Source organism: Taudactylus pleione, unplaced genomic scaffold (genome assembly GCF_031769625.1).
Source record: "Taudactylus pleione unplaced genomic scaffold, aTauple2 ptg000069l, whole genome shotgun sequence".
NCBI lineage: Eukaryota > Metazoa > Chordata > Amphibia > Anura > Myobatrachidae > Taudactylus > Taudactylus pleione.
The window spans coordinates 1518489-1543600 of NW_028284471.1; the positions used below are offsets into that span (position 1 = coordinate 1518489).

Consider the following 25112-nt stretch of genomic DNA (forward strand, 5'->3'; position numbering starts at 1 on the left):
GCACACACATACAGCGCTGTATGGAGCCCGGCAGTGACTGACGTGGAGCCGCAGCGCTGAGTTAGGAAGTGAAGGGGGCGGCGCGCATGCGCAGTCCGGCTCTGGCTGTGTCTCTGTCCCCGGGTCCCTCCCGTGTGTCCCGGTCCCCGGGTCCGTCCCTCCCGGTGCCGGCTCTATCCCCAGCCAGGCGAATGTGCTTCAGGAAGCGACCGGGCTCCGCCGCTGCCCAGATCGTGAGTATCAACTGCCCCGGGTATGGGATACCAGTGTAAGGGCTGCCCCTGGGGTACCAGTAGGGGGTCCCCGGTATGCCCATTGACCACCATGTATCGGGTAGGGGGATAACGGGCACACAGTGGTCGCTTCCAGGGTGAAAGAAAGTGATTTAGAGCCCCCCCCCCTCACATACACACACCACACCATCCTCCCCAGCACCCCAAAACTACTCTCCCACCGGACACCGGAGTAACATGGCTACCTACCCGGGGAGTCTGTGCCAGAGCTCCCATCCCGCTCACACTGCAACCTTTTACCCAGTACTTAAGGCAGGGGACTCCCATGCATCAGTGGTGGAGGGATTGATTAATAGCAGGACCCCATCACCACCACCCTTACCAGCCTCATCTCTTAGATATATAGGCCCCCACGGCTACCCACTTTCTGCCTTCTATCTTTCCTCCCCAGTCCCCACCATCATCTCAGCTTTGCATCCTAATTGAGGTATTGGGAGTAGAGTGCAGAGTTTGTATGAGAGGGGTGAGGGTATTTATTCTAAGTTCGTCCTTGTCTGCATAAATGAAGTGTGTGAGTAGTGATGTGTGTGCTTGTGTGTGTTTTAGCCACAGAGTGGAGAAGCAAGTCTTATTTATATTTTCTTTATATATATATATATATATATATATATATATATATATATATATATATACTCCAAAATGTGCTTTGGCCACTACCACACTCTATAGTGCAAGGCGCAAAAGTCTCTTCCTCTTTTTACATCTTTGATGTGACACCCCCCCCCCCCAAATAAAAATATATTCCTTGACTACATGTCACTAATGCTGTCACAGCAAGGGGTTAATGTAGAAAGCCTGACCGTTAAGGTGCCCATACATCTGATCGGTATTTCCGCGATCCTGCGACGCGATCAGAAATACCGATCTGCCGGGTGGAAACGCCGGCCTACCAACATCGATGTTCAGCGATCCGTCGCAGGAACGCTGAAATATTACATATTAAGTTTCCCGAGTTTTTTGGATCGCGATCGTCAAATCGGGAAAATCCAACATGTTGGTTTCCTGCGATCCCGCGATGCCGGGTTGCAGGATCGTGGCAATCCATCGCTGATGGATGGGCCCCATTAGTCACCAGTGAGGAGATATTTGAAGGCCGACCAATTGTGTGTATGAACCTATATATAAATTTACTAGTTAAGATATAGTTAGATAATATAGATTGTATATTTTAAAATACCTGTAAACGTATATAGTAAAGGATAGAGCGACTGGATCTCCATAAAAATAATTGTATATATATATATATATATATATATATAAAATAAATGTGTGTATCTTTCTCACTCGCACTTTTTCTCCCTATTTTATATATATATATATATATATATATGTGTGTGTATGTATATATATATATATATATATATATATATATATATATATATATATATATAGATACAGATATGTGTTCTTTGTGCCTCTCGTGTGTGTGTGTAGTAGTTTGGACTTGACTAGAGGAAGTGATACTGTATGTGTGAATATATGTTGTGCCTGTCTGTGTGCAGGGTACAATTATGCAGTGAGCAGTGACTAATGTTCATGTAATTGTTCCCCTGTACTATGAATACAGTAAATATATTTTTTAGATGAACTGTGTTATGTTGCACTGTTGCAGACTCTTCTGTTTTATTAAGTTATAACTGAATACAATGAAGGATTTTTGTTCTGGCAAATTGTATGTATGAATGTTTACTCAGTCAGTGTGTCTCCCCCAACCACCATCAGTTTATCAATTACTTGCTCCTTGCCACCATGCTCTGCCATGCAGCTGATGTTACAATTTCACCTATAAGCAGCTGTGCATTGGCATCTGTACATGCGTATATCCTCCTATGTTTGTATAGCCAGTCCTTCCTACTCCTATCATTGCTGCTTCACTTCCTGAACTGACTGCCTCTCTCAATAGGGGGCATTACATCCTCTTAAACATGCATTCAGTGACTTCGTGTTAGGGTAGAGTTATGTGATCCTGCCTAGAACAGATTTGGGCAATATGTGGTTCTTCAGCTGCTGTGACACCACAAGTCACAGTATGTCTTGCCAGCCAGAGGCAGATTTGTCCCTGCCCCAGTAGAGCTTACAGTCTTAATTTCCCTACCGTAGGCACACAAACACACAGATAATAGCACCGGTATAATCAGAAGCGAAAAGAAACCCACGTGAACACAGGTGGAACAAGCAAATACCATGCCCAGATAGTACTGTGTACTTGGAGTGTGCCATATGATTTTACATATATAAAAGACTTTACTAAAGTGCGGGTTTTTAGAAGTGGAGATGTTGCCCATAGCAACCAGTCAGATTCTAGCTATTATCTTCTAGATAGAAGGTGCTAGATACATGTTAAATAGAATCTGATTGGTTGCTATGGGCAATATCTCCAATTCTAAAAACCCACATTTTAGTAAATAAAGGTGGGTACACACGGTACGATGTGTACCCACTGATGCGACCGATGATCCGAGGGCCGACATAAAAGTCGGACCCTACACGCGGGGCGATCCGGTGCCCGACTGCCTTATATGCCGCCACCCCCGCATAGCACTGCATGGGATCGTCAGTCGCTTCGCCTGATCTGTTCAACATGCAGAAAGATCAGGTAGGTTCATTTACACAAGAGCAGCTTGTGGGCTGCGAGCAAAAATGAGCAAGAGCTACACGCCATGAAGCCATTTCTGCGGCAGCTCGCGTGTAATTGATTAGACTCCTTGATGTTTGCATGATACAAGTTTTTATAGAGAGGTTATATTGGTAAATCTAGGTACATGTTTTAGGGTAGATTTTGGGCCGTATTCAATTTGGAGCGAAAAGCTGTTATCGGCTATGCTTTATGATGTAATTTTCGCATTTTTCAATCATCCCCATATTCAATTTCGTCGGTGCGGAAAGTCAGAGGTTCGAACACTGCGATAAAGAATCACCTTTCAATAGGTGGTGAAAAAAGGTGCGGGATTTGCCATGCGGGTAAAAGCCCCGGGTTTCACGCCCAGCGCTATTCAGTTATTCTGCATTTTCCCCGCGCTGTAAACCCTGGGTTAACGCACACTAACCCATAGTTTCCGCGCAAAGTGCTGGAATCCATAGGTTTGCCACAAAGGTTAAATGCAGGAGTCTGCAGTTTAATGCAGATTTTTATTTCCCCGAAGCTCCTGCAGCTAATGGAATCGGACAGCGCATTCAGTTATTAGTTATGGGGTAAACCCAATGCCTTATCGATTTCCCCCTAGGAGGTTTATTTACCATTTGGCGGTTTCACAATATCTTTAAATAGCAGAGAAGGCCCTACTTTAAAGATTTTACAGTTTTGACTGTATTGGCTGTAGTTAAATGTGAAGAGTTAGGTGTGCTAGCCCAGTTGAGGGTCGATTCAGTTAGATGCTACTTATTTGCATCAGCTGTATCGCCAGTCTCACAGATTTTTGTTCGCTGTTCCATAGGACTGTGTACGAAAATCCACAAGTCCAGGACAAGATCAGGACGCGAGGGAGGATAGTTGGTGAGGGGCCGTTGGCTGTGTTTCCATGCTGTTACAACGGCAACTCATCCCATCGCGTCTTTTTTAATTGACCCTTATAATAGGTAGATACTAGATTATGAAGTCTTTAAAGGCCAGGCAGATGCACAATTGTCTCCCATTATAGAGTTATGTGGGTGGAGGTAATTGGCCGCATTGGAATAGTTATTTTGGAGATTAGGATAGTGGGGTACTTTGTTGATGGAGTTTAGGGTAGGGCTGGGTTGATCATTTAATCAATCATCTCATACATTTTAAAACAGTTGTCAGAGAGATATTTGATACCTAGATTTGGCACCTTGTACCTCATGCCTCATCGTTACTGCTAGTTTCTGGTGAATTGATAATATGCATTTTTTGGTGTATATTGCTAAATGGTTTCCTCCTATGTGAGTAGCCAAATGGTACATTTTCATATCTTCAACTTTAACGATGAATGGGCACCGTACCACAATGCCTTACCTACCTTCTTAAGTGTCCTGTTTACTCTACTCTAGACAGTGATGAAATTGACTTTTTCTGCTGGAAGGGATTAAAATCTCTTTGTAAGCATGTGGAAATGGGCAGAGGGAGTTTGTAAGATGGAACTTGCACCCTTTGACAGACTGTGGGTGTGGGCGTTGCAGTTTCGAATTATGTTCTCTGTCTGCGCTTCCTGGTTTTTTTTTTTTGAGTTTTATTTAATTTTGTATATACTGTATATATTTTTAGTACGTCAAATCACCTCTACACATCAAACCCAATTTCTTAACTGATGTATTTTTATGGTTGGGGAGGGAATCAATGCTTTATATGCATGGGTTGTGGTACATTGGATGTGTTCTGTATTCCTGGTTTTGTCATCCTTTGAATAAAGGTTCTATTCTTGTTATGTATCGGTCCTGTGCAGTCTTGATATGTAGGGCTTAAAAAGAAACTTTCCTGTGGCAGGGAGAACCAATTAGCGACTAGTGTACTAATCAGTCAGACTAGAATTGTAATTGCTATGGTGGGCGGGGCCATGCCTCACTGGATCATCTTTGATAGCCTTCTAGATCATTAAGGAGTGCTGATGTATATCATGGGGGCTGGCAGTGATGAAACAGTGCTCTGTCCAGCTTATCCATTAAACCAGAGGTTCCCAAACTCTGTTATTACAGATCATGTTTTAAGGATATCCATGCTTGAGCACAGGTGACTAAACTATACCTCGGTCAATTTGATTTAATCATCTGGACTTAAGCAGGGATATCCTTACGACCTGGACTGTAATTGCGAAGTTTGGGAACCTCTACATTAGACTGTTTGAGGGTGCTAATTACCAGACCCTTTTTTAGTAAAAAATTTATCCACATCTAGTTAATTACAAAATAAACAGTCTTGCTGCTCATGGAATACTGTAGTCGTTATGTAGACATTCATATTACCGACTTGTTTGAAATATCGACAGCGTAGATATCTACGTTCACAATGTCGACACTGTCTTTATGTCAACTTTGGGGTTAGAGTAGGGTTAGGAATTGAGGGGTGTATTCAGCAAGAGTGACGATGTTGCCCAGAATATTATCGGGCAATATCGTTACGAGTTTTTATGATTTATGGCTGCTATTCAGCAATATTTTCTGCAGGGACAGCGTTTGCGGTAACACGCTGTCCCTGCGATGTTACAGAAGGTATTGTTTTCGGGATTCCGAAAACAATACCTTCTGTTTGTTCTTCTGTGCATGCTCAGTCATGTGCTCAGGAATAGTGTCCGTCCCTGCTTGCAGTGACTGCCGATGGGGTAAGTACATCTACAGCCTGTCCAAAGTGATTGACATGTGTATACAGGCTTTATATTAGTCTCTGTATACATGTATATTTATTTGATTTTATATTTCAAATTTATATATAAATGTTAAATATAATCGCACATAAATATACATGTATACAGGCTAGTATAAAGCCTGTATACACATATCAATCACTTTCGGCAGGTTTCACATGCTCTAGTAGTTGGACTTACCTGTCGGAGGTCACCGGAAAGCAGGCACGGAGACTGGGCGGGGTTACAAGATGCTGCAGGGACTTATGGCAAAATGTCCCTCTAGTTTTCGTTATGTTTAGGTATTTTCTTCATATAACGCCATTCTGAGATGGCGTTATATAAAGTAATTATTTTTCGAGTGATTTAACACTTTTTGCTTTGCTGAATAGCAAAAGCGTTAAAGCACTGTAGAGAGCAATGGCTGATCCCTACAGTGCGGTATTCAGCTAGATGGGAATCAATGGAGAAGATAATTGCGTTATCTTCTCCATTATCCTATTGCTGAATAGGAGATATACATAAAAAATACGTTAAAAAAATCATTGCTGAATAGACCCCAAAATACTGTAAAATCGCTCTGTTGACATGCCTTATGTCAACATGATGACCGTGTTGACATTTTGAACATCAATATCGCATACCACACCCGCTCATGGCCTTTTTTTAACGGACAGAGCCTCCTTTAATAGAGTTATTAAACAAATGTGCCTACCACATACAGCAAAGAGAACCCCCTTCACTTAAAGCCTAGAGTTGGATCTCTCAGAGTTGTATAAGGTCACTGTACAAGATTTTGGTGATATAGCCGCTAGATTTAAAGTAGCAATTTGTATTATGGCAAAACCAGGTTAATTTTGCCTCTTTATATCTTGCGGCTGTATCACCCAAATATTGCCGGTGCATGCTGCATGCAGGCTATTACATTTGGTAAAAGTGCAATTAAATTTGAAAGTTTTATATATTGATATGTTCTTTATATACCTAGGTGGGGGGGCTACCATATTTGTCAGAAGCAGACATGGACAGATGAGATATAGGCCCTCATTCAGAGCCACTCGCTAGCAGCAGTACGCTCGTTCCGAGCGATGTTCGCACATCTGCGCATGCGTACGGTTTTTAGTACGCATGCGCGAACCAGTCAGTGCGGCCGAAAATCGTTTGTACGCAATATAGCGAGTGCCTGCTATTTTGAGTGACAGAATGAGGCGTATGTGGGTGGTAACAGGGGAAGGTGCTTGAAAACGGGGAGTGGAGATCCGAACGCAGGCGTGCTTAAGGGTCAAAACGGGCGTTTTATGGGTGTGCATAATTAATATAGCAGCGTCATTGACCACGTCACTTGTTTTTTTTTAACTCAGAACTGCCCGCAAAATAGCGGTTGAAAAAACCAACCACAAAAATAGCGAGCAGTTCATATCCTGTTCGATGTACTCGATTAATCTAATATATAGCGGACATGACGTATGGTGCGAGCGGCCAGGGGGTGTTTTTAACAAATAAACGAGCGTATGTTTTGCTCGCTCGTTCAGGCTTAGAGGTGTGAACAGACTGCAATGTGCGAACGGATCATTTGAATAGCCACCCCTTGTTTTTGAACGAACGAACGCAAATAGAGAACGGCTCCGAATGAGGGCCATAGTTCTTACACTGATCGCCAGTAGGAATTTGATGTAAGGAAAAGTCATTACCGCTAAGTTTCTTACAAACATACATAAATGAACTCTGGCGTCTTCCATTAGACTTTATAAAGGACCAATAACTGATGTTTATTTGCTGTTTATGTATGTGTTTATTTTTGTGTGTGTGTGTTTATTTTAATGCCTGATTACCTTGTTTGCTAATATATAATGTACCAAAATGAATCACACTATAAACTACACTACAGCTTTTTATATAGCAACTTACTATGTCTATGTTTCCTAAAACATTTGTAGTTTGTAATCTTTTGGATGAGGGGGATGGCTGCACAGTGTGCTGGGTATTGTAGTTTATTCAATGCTGTAGGAAACTGGTTTCTATCCAGAACCAATGTTTTTTTTTATCTGCAATCATGACTTTAGGCACAACATATTTCCCTACAGTACATTTCGACTTACAGGCAGGAAGTCTGCTATGCTTAAAGAAAAGATGCTTTCTCATAATCATTATTTCAAATGTATTTAGCTGTCATATTGACCAGAAAAATGGTGCATAACAGAATGGTGCATAACAGAATGATATAGAAGCATAAACTCTCAAATGATTGACACAAAGCTGCTGTTCAGATATGATTATATCTAGTGTAGAGAACACAACAGGGCTTAGTAGTATCCCAGAGCAACGGCAACAAACAACTCTGCCTGCTAATATAAATAAATGGTTAAATAACACAGAAAGAAGCTAAAAATAAAAAAAATACTATTTAGTAAGCATTGCACAAGTGTTAAGCCAATATACATACTATAAAAGTTCATAGAAGGTTCTAGTTAAATGGACAAAAACAAAATAATAATTAATTTCCTTTGTACACAAGACCCTGATGACATCACTCAAGCATATTAAAGGACATACCGTTAGCCTCTATGAGCCTGAAATTTCTGAATAGTCTGCAGTCAGCTTCAGAGTAAATACAATGTTAAATATTTAAATCTGTGTATTTGCGAATTTAACAATATGTTTTTAGAGGTTCACCGATTACTTACTATACACTAAAACCCAATGATCTCACTGAAAATGCAGCCTATCACTTCACTATGATCTAGTAGTCACTTACTCTAGAGCAATGGTGGCCTAACTTAATCCTCAAAGATCCCTAACAGTTCCTGTTTCTGAGACCACATGTAGATAGTTTAAAATGTCTCTGTAATGCATAGACCTGTGCACCAAGCATGAGATCTGTAAAAATTCAACTATTGGAGGTCATTAAGGACTGATTTTGGCTACCAATGACCTAGAGAGAGAATCCTCTTTCTAATGGATACTAGTTCTGTCCACAATACCTCTGCTTCCGCTGTGTGAAGGCCGCACTGGATAATTTCTAGGAGCCAGATAGCCAACACACCTAATAATGACTGCTGGCACTCTGTATACTTGAGCCGCATTAAGGTCAATTAAGGCACCCACTTTCTGGCTTATTGAAAGATCCTGCTGGCTGCTAGGTTTGGCTGGACTGACTCCTGATATCTCAAGTATGCCTTAATATTTGATCATCGTGCAATTTAGATGATACAAGTTGTATTAATTGATTGACTCTATGCACAGCAGTGGAATTTGGGGGATGTGTCTGCAGCCTGTGTCACTACTGTTAGCAAACTGGCAAAAACAAAGTGCTTCATTTTTTCTTTAAACAATTTGAATGTACAAGCTCTTTTTTTGCAATGTTGCTGGAAGTAGGAGACAGAGTACGTATATACCTGTATGAAGTGGACAGGAGGATGATGAGGAGTATAATAGATAGATCAAGCTTGAGTAGTCTCAGCAGAACAGGAAATTGTAACTTTGTGTTGCACAGGAAAGGAAGAAGCAACGGAACTTTCTCAAGAGCTTGCAATTAATCAGGAGGGGAATCATAGTGTGTATTGTGCTTAAGTAAAAGAGAGGAAACTGCATTGTATTTATTGTACTTGTGCAGATGGGTTTGCAGTATTCTATTTTTTGTGTATTTGTAAGGGAGGAAAATGGGGGATGTATATCTTTTCTGTGTATTGTTCAGGCATACTGGGGAAGAATTGGATGACGTAGTGAAAATAAATGTGTGTACTTGGTTGGTTTAGGATTAGTGTGTGATTGGTATTGTACATTCATGTCAGCTGTGCCATGTGTGTTCAGTGTATGTGTATGGGAGAGACCATAGGTATTGTAGTATAATGTAATTATGCATAGAGAGTCAGGAAAGTGCTGCCCCGGTATAAAGAAGGTGGCTGTATGCTTTACAGGGACATAGTGTAGTGCTGTGCACGCTCTACAGCAGAGTTACCTATTACTGTGGGGTCCCAGCTACTGGAACTACAAGTCCAGAAAGGGACAAGGTCGACTGGGACTTGTTTTTCAACAACAACTGGAGAGCCACAATTGCTATAGCTGCTTTACAGGTATACTAAACTCAGTCAGACTGGCCCATACCACAATGTATGTTGACGATAATGCCGTGTTTCACATTGTTTGTTTGAAAAATTGGGAACAGTTTACTTCTGGGGACACCTGTCTCCAGAGTGATCTTCTGGTGGTTGTCGTCCGGCAGTGCTCTTCTGTCATAGGACAGTCCACCATATAAGTCTACATATTACCTTGTACCCTGGAGCTGGCTTTACTCAGGAACGGAAGTTTTGTTTTCAGGAAGTTGCATTCTCACCACAGGATGTCATAATCACTTCTCTCCCACACCCTTAGCGTTCCTAATCTGTCCCATCCCTGAGCCAGGAGTGAGAGTGTGACCAAGTGTCTTTCGCCTCTCCCCAATGGGCATCGGAGAAAGGGGTCAACAGATGCACCCACTGGGAGAACAGTCGATAGGATGCAAGGTGGGTGTACATCGGAATTTAAGCATTGATCTCCAGGCTTCTCTTGTTCTGTAGCATATGACGGTAGTGGTGCTCAGTACATACAGGGTTAATAGAGCAAAACAAACCAAGGTACCATAATTCGTTGTCTATTAAGAACTAGGTGGAGAATTTGTTGGTATCTGTAAAATCTGCAGGTTTGTAGCCCTGTATGGTTTGAGGCTGTAGGTCTATAACTAGCCTAGTGTTACACAGATGTTCATGCAAGACATTGGAATTCATTAAATTACATTTTATGTAAGGGCAAAATACACATTAAACTACTGCAACCAATCAGCTGCTACCTTTTACCTCTCTGGTGCAAGTTAGACAATGGAAGGAAACAACTATGATTTAGGACAAAGTTTGCTTTGTCAGTAAGCTCTTTAGTCTCTCAGTTCTGCTGGTGCCTTTGCCACATCAGATACTGGTGAATCCTACAGTCTATTAGTGTCTTAGTGCATTTGATAGACAGGAATGCCAAAGCTTATTGAGTATTGCTTGTCTGTGTGGTGTTTGTGTAATGTATTTAGTTGTCTGCTGCACATTTTGCATTTAGCTGCATAGAGGGTGTTTTTCAGTATCCGGGTCACTGCAGCGTTTCCTGCAATATGACATGTGCTTAGATGGAGAATGTAACCACAGAGTCTGCTCCATCTGTAGGTGTACATCATTTATATCAAAACCATAATGTAAGCATAGATGAGAGAATATAGTATTTATGTTTAGTGACATCAAGAGAGTTGTAGTTCAACAAATACTGACAAGCCACAAGATTCTTTCACCTGACGTATACGATGATACTTAGGTTGTCTCATGGATTTTAATAATTTCCTCTCAGCATGCTTAACAGTTCAGGTTTTCCAGATCTACTATCAAGAGTAGAGGTGTGTTAGTTAGGGGCTGACTCATTAAAAAATATAAACATGTATAGATTATGATATAATCAGTGTTTCTGTGAAGAAATGCACTATAATGCGTGACTGAGGACAGTTTAAGGACCACTGAGCTTGATTTGCACTCTTTTGGGTGGTATTTTATAAAGGTGGAGATATCATACAAATCTATAAAAAAAATACTATAAAACAAATATTCTTTAAAAATTATTTTTGTGTAAACCACACCCGCATTTTGCACAGCTTAAGAAGTGGTGGTTTAACATCATCAATCCAAGAGATAAGCTCATGTAAAAACGTCTACCCTCCCACCCCCCTTTGTGTGATATATCCTGTGTGCATTAGATGTACTGTACATTTTTCAGTGCTGAGGATGACATTTTGATTCAAGTTCCGCCCTGTGGTTTGTATGTTTTCAGTGAGAGATGGAAGGTTTGGGGAAGTGTGGGTGTAGAGTTATGGGGCTTCCTCTAATGGCTGTTTAGGTTGTGCTTTGTTTGGTCATCACATTTACTGGTCTTTTTATATGTAAGACTATCTTAAAGCATAAGTCCTGTGTTTTTGTGGCATACTTAGGACACAACAAACAATAATAACAATCTTCTACAAGCTGAAAAACTGCTCTGCAAAAAAACTAATAGAATTTAAGAATTTTGGATTTATATTAATATAATATTGGATAATATTTCTGATGGTTGGTGCATGAAAATAGTAGTGTTTCCATAGCAACAGTCAGATGTTTGCCTTTGAAAACCATGGTTTTGTTGCTGTCGGCAATACCACCTCCTTGTGCACCAGGTTTCAGAAATATCCCCATTATCTGTTTCAACATTTCAGGAACCCTTTAGAACTGCTAATACAGGATGTGATGGTAGAGGAAGCAATTTTTTGTGCATGAAGGATTCTCTAGAAGGGCCGTATATAGAATTGATGACTGGATCCCATAGCAAAAGGTTTCCACTTTTTGATGTTCCACAAAGCTGCTGTGCTGGCGTGGCCTGCTATAGCTATATTTACATGCTTGTGTTTCATTGAAGACAAGAGGTTAACTGCTTAAACATGGCAGACATCGAATAGAGGTTTTTCACGTCAGGTCACATTTATTGGTCTGCACTGCCCTCTTGTAACTTTCACTAAATGCATTGCTTTTTCGATGGATTTATATTATTGGGCACCGTTGTAGATATTTGTTGCCCTGAGATACAAGAAAGCAGAGCTGTGCCACAATCCAGGGCATAAAGCAACGTATTTGGGAAAAGCTGCAGAAAGGTACGTGCAAGTCATCTAAGGGTGGACAGCCCCTTTTATTCTGTCCTAGTCAAAAATAGTAAAAACTAATCTTTCCATATGAATTCCTCACTGTTACAAAATCAATTTTCAGTTTTAATCAGTGGTACTTTGAATTGCGGGTAAAATGTACAACATTTATTACCAGTTTAAATAAAAGGTCAGGTCATGTTAGGACATAACAGTTGTATTTCAATGTTAAAATAAAAATAGATCTAAAACAATTTGGCCTATTCAGAGTTGAATGAAGTTGGATGTAATTACACCTGCATTGCATGCATGAAGGAAAATGCCAATATTCACTCATATTCACAGTTGTATGCCTCTATGTGACCACACCGTCCCTATCCCTATGCTTGGTTAAATAACTGTCTTCATTATGAGTGCGCACACATGCACCAGCCCTATCGTAGAACAAATCATCCGTAGATGAGTACGCTCAGCTCCGGATCAAGCGCAGTGTAAAATAAAAGCAAGATCCATCCTCAAAACTGACTTGCGTTCAACTCCTGCATCAGCCCCTCTGTGTAATAAAACAAAGAAACAGGAAAAAAAAAATTATTTATTTTTTTTCGCAAGAGGAAGCTACACCCAACAGTATAAGTTCCTCTTGCAGTTTTTCTTATTTGTTTTTATGGTTACAAGATTCCAACACTTATCAGCAATATCACTGAGAAAAAACTGTGCCAGCTGCAGCCATTTTGCAGATCTAAATCAAAAGAGATGTAAACGACAGTTGGTAAACTCAGAGGGGTCTATTTACTAAGCAGTGTTAGGAGACAGAGTGAAAAGTGATAAGAAAATTATAAGGTGCCAGCCAATCAGCTCCCAACTGTCATTTTTCAAACACAGCCTGTGAGATGGCAGTTAGGAGCTGATTGGCTGGCACCTTATCACTTTCTTATCACTTTTCACTCTGTCTCCTAGCACTGCTTAGTAAATAGACCCCTTAATCTTTTTTTTGACAGCAATACTGATCGTATTTGTTTAAGCACATACAGTATATAATCTTATTTCAGTTTCACTTACCTCAAGCTGTAGTATATCAAAATGGTAATTTATGTCTTCCCATTACGTATCAGTACATTGTAGCGAATTAACTGTGTTGCATGTCTCCCACATACAGCAGAAGCAGCCATGTTGTGAATTGAGAAGGTAGCCTATCAGTGCCTATCACTGAGATGTAAGGCACTTTAGCTATTTTGAGTACTGAACCAATGCTTATGAGAATGCAGCCTATTAACATACTAGGAACTAGTGGCCCCACTTTGTACCTGATGCCTCAGTGATATCACCAGTTACTAAAAAACTGACTGACTACAATCTCATAAATGTGGGTTCACTCCACGAAATTCTTAGCCATTCCTGGCCAGGGATCATTGTGTTGGGTGTCTGCGTATCTTGGGTGAGGATGTGCGAAGAGTTGTGGCACAGGTCAAAGAGGTCCATATGGTGATAGGGGAGGGGGCTGAAGATTATAGAAATGTACTGTACAAACCATAGCATGGGATTTAGGAGATAAGAATTACACAAGGAGTATTAGAAATATTTGACTAATGATGGTTTTAAAGTTGGTGAGACAGAAAGATATATGGCATATTCCAGATAATGAATCACTACAGACACAGGCAGTTTACCTAAAGTTGTTGCTTTTTATGCTTTAATTTCTCTAATTTATGTTAGCATTTGCTTTATTTGATTAATATTATATTTGATGTCACTTTATTATATTCAGAACAATTGTTTATTACACTATCTAATACATTGATGTTCTACGTGGAGTATTAAACCTTTCTTTGCCTCACCTCCACCACATTCCTGCATTCATGTAAAAACTGAGTATCATTTTACATATAATTATATTCATGATTTATTCTGCTTATCATATTCCTTACCACTCTACAGTTCTCCTTAGACCACTCTCTATTTTCATATCTCCCTACTTCATTCAGATGTACCCTACCTGCTCTAATATTATTAGTTTCTTTTAGTTTCATTTAATTCACATTCCGGATTAGGTAAATATGACGACTATTTTCTGCTTCATTGAATTATTTAACCACCGAATAAAATGGTTCCTTTTGCCCAATTAATTTTTTGGACTTTAATAATCTAATAATAATAAATGAACAATAATTTAATCTCATAATATGGTTTTTGTACCTCATAGCAACTATCCCTTACATCTCCACAGTCCTGCTATAGGGAAGCTGTGTCACATCACTACACATCCGCACCCAGGTTATCCACAAGCTTAACACAGTGCTCCACGTCTACAAATGGCTTTTTTTTTCTACAGTTACTAAGCGGAGGACACTGTGTTTGTAGCAAATACACAAATGTTCTCCCAGAAAATCCAAGCGCATTATTAATTAATGCACATGTTACTGTCAGTCAACAAAATGGCTGCCTCCATGGTATGCATTTGGCAGATACACTTTCAGCCAACCTGCTTTGTTACCATAATTTCGTACTTTCCAAGACATTGACAGTCAGGTAACAGTCTAATGGAGTTAAATGCTAATAGAGTTAAAAGAAGTAATCCCTTGCACTATAGCTTTGATATAACTTGATAAATCCATAGTTGATGATTTTTAAATAGGCCAGTGTTGTTTTATTTGGAAATTTAAGATATTTTATATTCATTGTATAAACTGGTATAGGCCCTAATTGAGGAGCATGGAGAGTTGTAGCAGTGGTACCAAGTAGCACAATGGTTTAGTGTATTCTTATGGTTATTGATGGTGGTTCAGTTGGCTGATTTGCATAAATTATTCCTTTGGAAATTGTCATAGGTGAGGTCAGTCATTCAGTAGAAATAGCTACTTGTTAGGGATGAGAGTTTCCATTTGGAAGTCACCTCTAGTAAGTATGCTGCATCGTGTTTGGTGTCTCTGTGAGACTGTTGTGTGAAAGGGTTCTTCACTTAGAGGCCGCTGTCTCGGGGTAGAGTTTGAGTCAACAAATAGTTGGAAAACTTTTTTAAAAAGATATGTTTTTCCTGCTGCTGTTATCTGAATCAATGTTTCTTTTCTCTTAGTGATAGATCTGCTACTGAGTAAAGTGATCTGTTTTATCTGATGGCACTTAGAATACACTAAATGGCCATGCTAGTTTGTGGATGGGGAAAAAAGACTTTTTAGATTCTGCGTCACCACTCAAGAAGAGTTTTATGAAGCTTTTTGAAAAATGCAATTTCTGTGCTAACTTGGTGTTGAGTTAACATTTTGCACAAATATGGCACATGTATAAATATAGTATAAAATGTATGGGGACTTTGATGTGTTAGATTTCTAGGACATATTATTTGTTGAAGTTGATTTACTGCTTATGAAAAATTTCATTTTTGTGAATACTACTCATCGCCTAAGTTAGGTTATGTTTTACCACAATTGATATTGGTTCAGCATAATTAGAACTTATGTCTATAGATGTGTTCTGCTCTATTTTTATAACACCATAATACTAACAGCGGGATTTGAGCTCATTGCCCCCTGAAAGATTCCCAATATTTTATTTTTTATGCTCTTACACACTGAGCCAGCTCCATATAATGAAGTATAGAGAATATCTTGCAACTGGCTGGCTAGACCACTGGGTAGCATTCTAACATGATAGCAGGGGGAAGGTGGTGCTAGTAGGCATTTTAAGGGGTATATCAAAGGAGCCTTGTGGCTGAAAGTGGAAAGATACGTGGGGGGGCATCTGGCCAAGAAAGAAGCTCTCGTGAGCACTTGCAGAGAGGCAGCGAGTATCTATAGGATGTGCATTATACAGAGGATGCGATGGAAGCACCATAACACAGCAAAGCTTTTGTGTAGGGCAGAATAAGTCCATCAGTGGGATCCCTGCAGATACTTTTGGAGGCAATAGATTGTCAGATATGTAATACATTAATATTGGATTTGAATAATACTTTGACACTAGGGTCTCGGAACAGTAACTCGCTGACAATATCTCGGCATAAAATATCAGAAAGGGAACAAAAGCACCATGGATTTTGAATGCTATTAAATGGCAGATAGAGTCTGGAGCTGTCCTGTGCGGGACTGTTGGGAAACCAATGCTTTGAGGGAACTGCTCTTGTATCAGGTGTATGACCACTAGACAGTGAGAGATGGTCCAGTGCAGGCAACACAGGGGTTGATGAATAAGATAATGTATTTCATGTTGTGTACACTCCATTGCTGACTGGATTCTCTCACTCTCAGTACACAGGCCCTGACCCCAGTGAGTCTCCCATGTCACGGTATGACAGGAACCAGCCTACCCGGAATCACCGGTCCAACCCCTGCTGCTTCTGTTGGTGTTGTTGCTGCAGCTGTTCATGGTGAGCTTGGGATGGGCTTAGCTGGTAATTTCAATAAGGGAAGACGTTACAGACATTACCATTACATAGCCTGTATTATCAACACGGTGCTAACTTGTTTCTTCATCTCCATCTCCATTCCCACTTCTCCTCATCTATATGTCTGGCAAAGAAGACAACTTAAAGTGCCCATATACAAGGCTGTTCCACACTAAAGCCGACCAGCGTGTAGCTTGATCTTTGTCACATTTCACCATACATGAATATATACGTGTATCCAGATATGAAGGATCACACTGTTCAGAGGTCGGGTTGTACAAATGAATCATATGGTTTACACTTAGATTTGTCAAAAGATGAGGACATACACTGTCATTGTGACCATCGTCAATTCAAACTGACAGCCCATCCAATCCAGACCTGATACATCCCAATCAGGGTCAGCAGTCTGTAATATTAGAAGAGGAATGTTATGAAAGTTTCTCTGACGGACTTGCTATACAACTGACGGACTTGCTATACAACTGATGGACTTGCTATACAATTTTCGACAGTAATATAGTAGAACGTTTTTATAATGTACAAACATAATTTTTAGGGGTTTTTTTTCTACTTAAAAAAATTAATTGTTTGGTTTTTTAATTTTCACTTTCAACTTTTTTAATATAAGGGGTCCCAAAGCAGCCTGGAAAAAACATGTTTTTATTTTCCTTCTCAATGTAATTAGATATATTATGGAATATTAAGTACAAAGAACGACCAAAAAGAGGCAAAATTCCCATTGCCTTTTTGTAGAGTATTCCCCTAACTTCAAGTTGATCCTTTCAATCAGATACACTAAAGTGTGTATTACTGTGCTGGGAAAAACTACATCTCTGCCTATTGAACTAATAATAATTTGGATCATTTTGCCTTTTCTGATCATCTCTGTCCTTTTTCCAGGAATGAAGATCGCAATAGACGCCGGAGATTGTCCCGAGACACCAAGTTGGAGACTGTCCCTCACTGTGAGGTCTGGTGAGTGTGGTGCTCTGTGTGGATGATGTTATCATAACTGGTATAGAGCAGTGGGTCTCAGACTTGTTCCTCAGGACCCCAAACAGGTCATTTTTTCCCGATCACTTAGCTGGTGCACAGGTATATTCATTATTCACTGACACATTTAAAAAAAAAAAAACACGTGGAGCTAATTATTTCACTTGGATTCTCGAAGGAGACCTGTGAAACATGAATGTTTTGGGGTTCTGAGGACCAAGTTATAGTGCAGAGAATCCCAAACTCCGCCACTACAGTCCACGTTTTAAGGTTATCCATGCGTGAGCACGCATGACCTAATTAGTACCTCAGTCAATTTGATTTAACCATATGGACTCAAGCAAGGATATCCTTAAAACTTGGACTGTCTGGTATAGAGCATAAAATTTTCAAAAATAATAGGCCTATAGTAGGGCTCCCATGTATCCCGTTCTTTTCCAAAACAGTCCCTTCATTTTTTTTTACCACCCAAAATTTTCACATATTTTAACTTTATTATTTATGGTCATTATTAGTGGTGAAGTATATATTTTTCTCCTGATATTTATCTGTCAACACAGCATAAAGCCAAGCTCAGAGGAGGTGCACAGCTGGGCCCATTCATTTGAGAAGCTGATGAAGAATCCTGCTGGTCGCAACGTGTTCCGTGAATTCCTCCGCACCGAGTACAGTGAGGAGAACATGCTATTCTGGCTGGCATGTGAGGAAATGAAGAAAGATAACAGCAAGCACAGTGTGGAAGAAAAAGCACGCATAATCTATGAGGATTATATATCCATCTTGTCTCCGAAAGAGGTAACACCACTATGTCATTCCTAACAGAAATCCTTCTATTAACCAATAGACAAGTTCTTTGCAATATATTTAACTTAATTTAAACTCTTCCAATTTATCAGACATGAAAGCAAAAAGAAAGGCAGCAATAATAATACTGTTTCTGATCATATAAGAAAATATTCTTTTGTAGTCTTTTTATGAGGAGTGTAGATATTCTATAGGTCATAGTTTGTTTCTTGATAAAGCCCCCTGCAGTTGGCCTGAAATGGGACCTATGGAATATCTGTAGTCATCAATAAAGGCAAGAATACAAATAATGCATTACTACATAGAACGAACCTTTATCTGTTTATCATTCATGCCCTTAATGCCGTAAAACCAGTGGTCCCCAAACTTTCTTGAATTACGGCGCCCTATAGTATCAGCATTTTTTCACTGCACGCCTAGGCCAAGAGTTTCTTATCGAGAAATTCCTAAGGTTCAGTTATGTAGTGGTGGACAGCGTTGTGCTCATCTGTCCACAGGCTTTATAATTGGTAGCCACCAGCACTGGTTTTGCCTATTATATTGACCATAAATAATTTGATTTGGTCCTGGACCACCAACCTGTGGCACATGCAAGTGCCTGTCATGGCACACAGTGTGGGAGCCACTGATGCAAATCATGCTGAATTGTGGAAGAGATCCACGTCCTTAAAAGGATTTTTTTTTTACCCTTATCAATGGTAAGATACAGTAGATCAGTATCGTTGTATTTGTGGCTTTGCTGCCCTCTAGTGTGTATTTTGCTAACTACAAATATGTCCTTACATTTTTTTTTTATTGGTAAAGGGTGTATACTTCTGCTCTTTTATAGATCTTGTAATTGAACAGTATCAGGAAATGTTATGTTACTGATTGTATATTGACTGTAATTCTAAATAGTGTTGGTAAAAGTTCTGAACAGCAAAAATAGCACTCACATACATAAGCATATTGTATAGAGTTTAAAAGAATTTTTTTTACATGGTTTGAAATAATGAGTTTTCGAGTTGAGATGATGAGCACATTTCTTAGTAAGATGTAGATGAAAACTGCATGTATTTTAAGAAACGTATACAAAACTCACATTTTTATGTTTTGACCCTAAATCAAGCCATTATTATTATCTATAGACAACATCAGACCAGCTCCATACAGTGGTCATATTATTTGATCTGTATATAATAATGACACAATCCAGAAAATTGTTTATGGACAAAGCATCTATCATATATAGAGTATTTGTTCTACTTCTTGTGAACAGTGATACAAAACATACATTGTACAATAAATAACTTTTCAGATTAATGTTATAATGACAGATTGGGCTGCTGGGAGCGTTGAATGGAGCTAGTTATGTGTGTATTGGGGCCTTTTCTAGAGAAAAGCCAAGATGCCTCATTATGACACTGTCATCACTGCATTTCAGAGTCTCATGAATTGGGCCTGTGACTTTTATTGTAATTACATCAGCAGAGTGACGTAAGTGCATCCTTATGAGGGCTTTCTGGTGCTAACAGAGAGTAGTAGTACAAAGGGAAGCTCTATTTAATTAATAAGAGGATATGTCCTTTAATTGTAAATATTACATATATAGAGTGAGGACAATACGTTGCAGCGGATGACTTTTTGTTCCATGACTCTTATAACACTGCTTTATTATTTAAAGATTATATTGGTGCTCTCTCCAGCGGTCATGCTGTTATACCTGATCATTGCAGTGCTATGAATATTGATTACTGTGTGCAGTGTTTTGCTTCTGTGTACTTTTATTGCAGTGCTCTGTCCAGTGATTGCTTGTTATGCAACCTCTATTGAATTGATGGAATTACTGTGTTAATTTTGTGCATCTGGATTGTAGTGAGTTTATTGAGGGTTAAGCTTTGTGTTTAGCTATTCAGTGCTCTGATAATGTGTTTGTACTTAGATCAGTGTCCAAACTTGTACCTGAAGCTTACAGAAAGGAGGCAACCATTTTCTGGCTGAACCAGTATTCATACAAATGCAGCCTTATAATTCAATCAGAACTGAACTCATGCATTTCACATGGCACAAGGTGGAGGCAGATCCTTTTTGGCCTATACCATTAGACAGTAATCAGTTCAATAGGGAACAGTCACATCACTTAGGCAGTCACTTATGCCTAGTGCATTTGTAGGCTACGTTCTCATGAATATGGGGTAACATCTGAGATAAGTATAGCACTTTGCTTAAATGCCTCTAAAGGGATTGAGGGCCTGATTCAGCTTTGTGAATAGAGTGAGAATTCACACTTAACTGTGTACCTGGACAAACTGTGTTGCAATGCAAGGGGTGTAAATACATACTTTTGTTTTTGCATGTAGTGTAAATACTGACTGCTTTTACATGTAGCTCACAAATACTGCACAGCTTTATTATTACTCTACAATTTAGATGTCAGTTTGGACATACCCCTCCCAAATCTAAATCTCTCTGCACATTTTAAATCTGCCCCACCTGCAGTGCAGCATGGTTTCACCAAGATGATCAGTTGAGTGCTAAATCTCACTCCATTCCCAAAACTGAATCAGGCCCTTAGATCAAGAGGCCGCTTATTGTAATCTGCCAATTTGTAAAACTGGGTGCACACCTATACAATCACACTTTCAATGTGATGTTATGATCGACTTAACTCCCGTTCGGTAATCCCGACCACAGTCCCAATAAGTGCATACACAACTATACATTCTTACTTGCGTCCTTCGATCTCCGCCTGACCAAAATAACGGAAGCTTAATTATGCACCCCCACAAAGGCGATGCTGCTGGAGGAGCATGGTCATAAGTGCACACTTCTCATTTGTGCCAATATGGCACCATCGACTCGAATGAATATTATTAAATGGCACATAAAATGCGATGCTCTCCTCCCTCCTGTTCTCATTACCTACTTCTCTTGCACACCAGCTACACCAGGGGCGTATCTATAATGGGTGCGTGGAACATAGGCCCCTGGGTCCAGGGAGCCCCGCACTGCACACCCTGCAACCATAGTATTACTTACCTCTCCGGAGTCCCACGTCGACGCGGGGGACCAGCGCTGTAAAAACAACTGGAAAATGGCCACCGCGGCCATTTTCCCGACGTTTATGCAGGCACAGTACAGGGAAAATGGCAGACGTAGCCATTTTCCCGGTGACCTGTGCATACTCTATAGATTAGCTATAAGAGTGCTCAAATATAGAGTCTTGGATTTGGTCTTTGGACCTTTTCCCCCTCTTTTGTATTCTGTATCCTTTTACTCTTAGTAGCACCACCACAACTGCTATATATTTACAAACATGTGTTGATGGGAATACTGTGGAGATAGCCTCCTTTTTCTTTCAAGCTTTGAGTGATGAGCTATAAGAGTGCTCAAATATAGAGTCTTGGATTTGGTCTTTGGACCTTTTCCCCCTGTTTTGTATTCCATACTCTGTAGACTCTGGGTACACTCTAGTGCCCATAGTCTATACCTCTGCTGCCGGCTGCTGGACAGAGAGGAGGGGGCCCGTGTCAGAGACTGCACATGGGCCCCCTCCTCTCTGAGCTACACTCTACACCTCCATGGGCTCTCTGCCACCAGACTCCACTTCTTTGTTGTTTTCGTTTCTTCTGACAACCTAGACCCATGATCTGCACCCATGCTAATAGCTACAGGTCTCATCTTACACATTTAGCATTGCACCCCTTGCATCAGTGGCTGTTTAAGAGTTGTAGTGCTATTTGTCTATTGTTCTGTACTATCGTTTTGTTTTGCCCTCTGTACAGCGCAGCAGGCCACTTGTGGCAACCTACAAAGATTATTGTTATTAATAATAATGATTTGCATCGACCAATTCTCATCCTACAAAACATGATCGCAGGTGCGTACACACTCTTGCAATATCTAATGAACGGGTCAAAATCTAAAGAACGGGCCGCCGATTGTATAGGTGTGTACCCAGATTAAGACTGGAAAACTTTTTAGATACTTCTTCACTGTTTTCCTAATTTACTATCTTGCTCTCTATCTCCTGCAGGTCAGTCTGGATTCACGGGTTAGAGAGGTGATCAACCGGCGGATGCAGGAGCCCTCCTCTCACACGTTTGACGATGCTCAGTTGCAGATATACACCCTGATGCATAGAGACTCCTACCCACGATTCCTCAACTCGGGCATTTATAAAGCCCTCCAGCAGAATATTTCACGCTCCAGTTCGGAGTCATAGGTTCGACCTGGCCAAAACGCTCCAGAGACAGAATGAATTGCACATTTTGTAGAAGCCGCTGGGAGTAAGAGGGGAAAGCAAAGGACAGTTCCACTTTCTCCAACCACCTTCCAAGGCCCATAGTGCTTCTGAGTGCGGAGTAGGAGAGACTGCCAGTGTGTGACTAGTGCTCCTGTGGCTTGGAATGCAATGGTGACAGTCTTCACATCACATCTCTCCTGGTCTCCCTCCCCTCTGTTTACTGTAGACTGTGTGCAGGAAGACAAAGGGGGAACTAGGTACTGTATGGGAGGGAATTTACCTCAGGATAAAAATACTACTGAACTCCCCATGGGGCCCTGAGAGGGTGGCAGTCATGTTGATTTTATATGAATGCCTTTTGTGATGGAAAAGGCTTGGCAAGAGAGCTTGGGGGGATGCGGGGCAAGGATTTTAAACTGTGCTCCAGGCTTAATAGTCAAGTGCTGAAAGAGTTAAAAAGCTGGAGTTTAGGGGCCTTAGATGTCTATTTCTGTACCCCTCTTTAGCTATTGTGAAACAAACACCCCCTCCTTGTGCAATGTCTGCTATGTAAAAAGAAGGATTAAGGGGGGAGAGGTACGATTTTATTCAATTTAGGCATTTTTTTGAAAATGTTAATTTTACATTTAGAATATTGTGAGAACTAGGCCTATTCCTCGCCAGGGGGCGAGGGTGCATTGTGGAAGATTTTCAGACACATAACAGAGAGTATTTATACATAGCCAAAACATATATTAGACACACCATACGCAGGCTGGGGGTCTGTTTACAGTGATAATTTTAAAAACCCCCAGCTGAACTTCTTACAACCTTTTCACGTTTGTGGCTGAGAGTTGAGGACTAATGCAATGCTCTGCAGGATCTGCCTCCTAATGGAATGGAGCTCAGCCTCCTTATCAGGTTGGGCTTATTGTCTCCACCTATTGGCCAATCGTCCTGAAGCTACCAAATACTCCAGCACTCCTCGAGCAGATGTCACCGCCTGACAGTGTTATTTGTTTCAACACCTCCATGGAAATTTTAACAGACTTTTTATAAAAATATATATATATGTATAAATATATATATATCTATATAACATAATGTTGGCGGTTTAATCTTTTGGTTGGTGGACATGTAACAGATTAATTCCGAGCTGTGTTACTCATATTCTCATGCTTACAAATTTCCTCAATACATGTCTCATAGTTCCCTCTGAGGGTTAGTGGCACACACTCCATGGGGTAAATGTAATAGCCTGTGTGATGCAGGCATCTGAAAGTTCCAGTCCAGTCTGCCCCATGTTTTAAAATGGCAATAATTTAAAAGGCAAAAAATGCTCCCTTTTAAAACATCGGGCAAACACACCGGGAACTGGCAGATGCCTGCCTTGCGCAGGTTATTATATTTACCCAAGTGGTTCAGAGCCACACACTCTATGTCTCGTAGCTTCCTCTAATGATGAGCAGAACACTCCATGTCTCATAGGTCCCGCAGAGGGTCAGCTGCAAACAATGTCTCAAAGGTCCCACTGAGGCTCAGCAGCAAGAAATCCATGTTTCAGGCCACTGAGGGTCAGCAGCAAACAGTCCGTGGGGTTTATTCATCATCACTTAATTTATACAAAAGCAGGTGAAAATTAACATTTCACATACTTTTGTATAAATTATGTGTCATGGCCATTCATCACGTTCTGAAAAAGCATTTTTTTCTGAACTTGGTGTTACTGTACCCGATCCTGAGATGGCGTACAGCCCCCGATAATCGCCACAGGATGCCGTTTACACGACAGCCTGTAAAGATTTACATGGCAGACACTGCAGTCAGCAGAGGGATCTATTCAGATCCTTTGCTGCTGTATCTGCAGAGCTGTATCTGAGAGCTCCGGGGCACCGCAGACCTGTGTGTAGCCTACACTGCCTTCTGCTCCGACCCCCCGGAGAAGACTAGAAGGCTCGAATCCAGGCTCCTGGTGGAGGACACAGGTGAGCGGGAGTGGGGTGTAGAGAAGAGAGAATGCGAGAGGGGTGGGGGGAGGAGACAGCAGGAGGCAGAAGAGAGAGTACACGGTTATGGGGGGGGGTCGGAGAGCAGGGCCAGCGTGAGGGGGGGGGGGGGGGGTCTGGCCACCGGTGCCAGGGAGATCCATAGGAACATAGTATCACTTTTCCAAGAAGCTCACCCCGCAACTTTTCGGAATTGATTCTTTAGTTAATGGGGCATCATGATACATGCCTCAGAACAGTTTTTTAAACTCGCAGCATTCTCTGTGCGCTACAAGTCGTGTTACACATAACTCGTGAGAGCAGTGTGACTTGGTAGTGTTGAGCGTCTTTTCGTGCAACTTTTTACCTTCAAATGTGTCTTATTCGCATAGCGATGCAAATAGGACACATAAGCAGCTTCTGCTGATTAAAATGATATGTGGCATGCCTATGTTCTGTGTGCGACTGTGGGTGTGTCTGCATGC

The 25112-nt window shown here is 40.8% G+C and overlaps 1 protein-coding gene across 2 annotated transcripts; it reads left to right on the forward strand.

Moving 5' to 3' along the window:
* Positions 1-60: 60 nt before the first annotated feature.
* On the forward strand, positions 61-24651 carry RGS19 (regulator of G protein signaling 19). 2 transcript variants are annotated; one of them, XM_088466995.1, is made up of 6 exons: positions 147-233; positions 9959-10089; positions 16502-16620; positions 17542-17616; positions 18195-18429; positions 22454-24651. In XM_088466995.1, the coding sequence occupies exons 2-6, from the start codon at positions 10027-10029 to the stop codon at positions 22640-22642; spliced, it is 681 nt and encodes a 226-aa protein (XP_088323121.1). In that variant the 5' UTR covers positions 147-233; positions 9959-10026; the 3' UTR covers positions 22643-24651. The 2 variants fall into 2 exon arrangements, with proteins under 2 accessions (XP_088323120.1, XP_088323121.1); XM_088466994.1 differs by lacking the exon at positions 9959-10089 and having other exon boundaries at positions 61-233.
* The last annotated feature ends 461 nt before the right edge of the window (positions 24652-25112 follow it).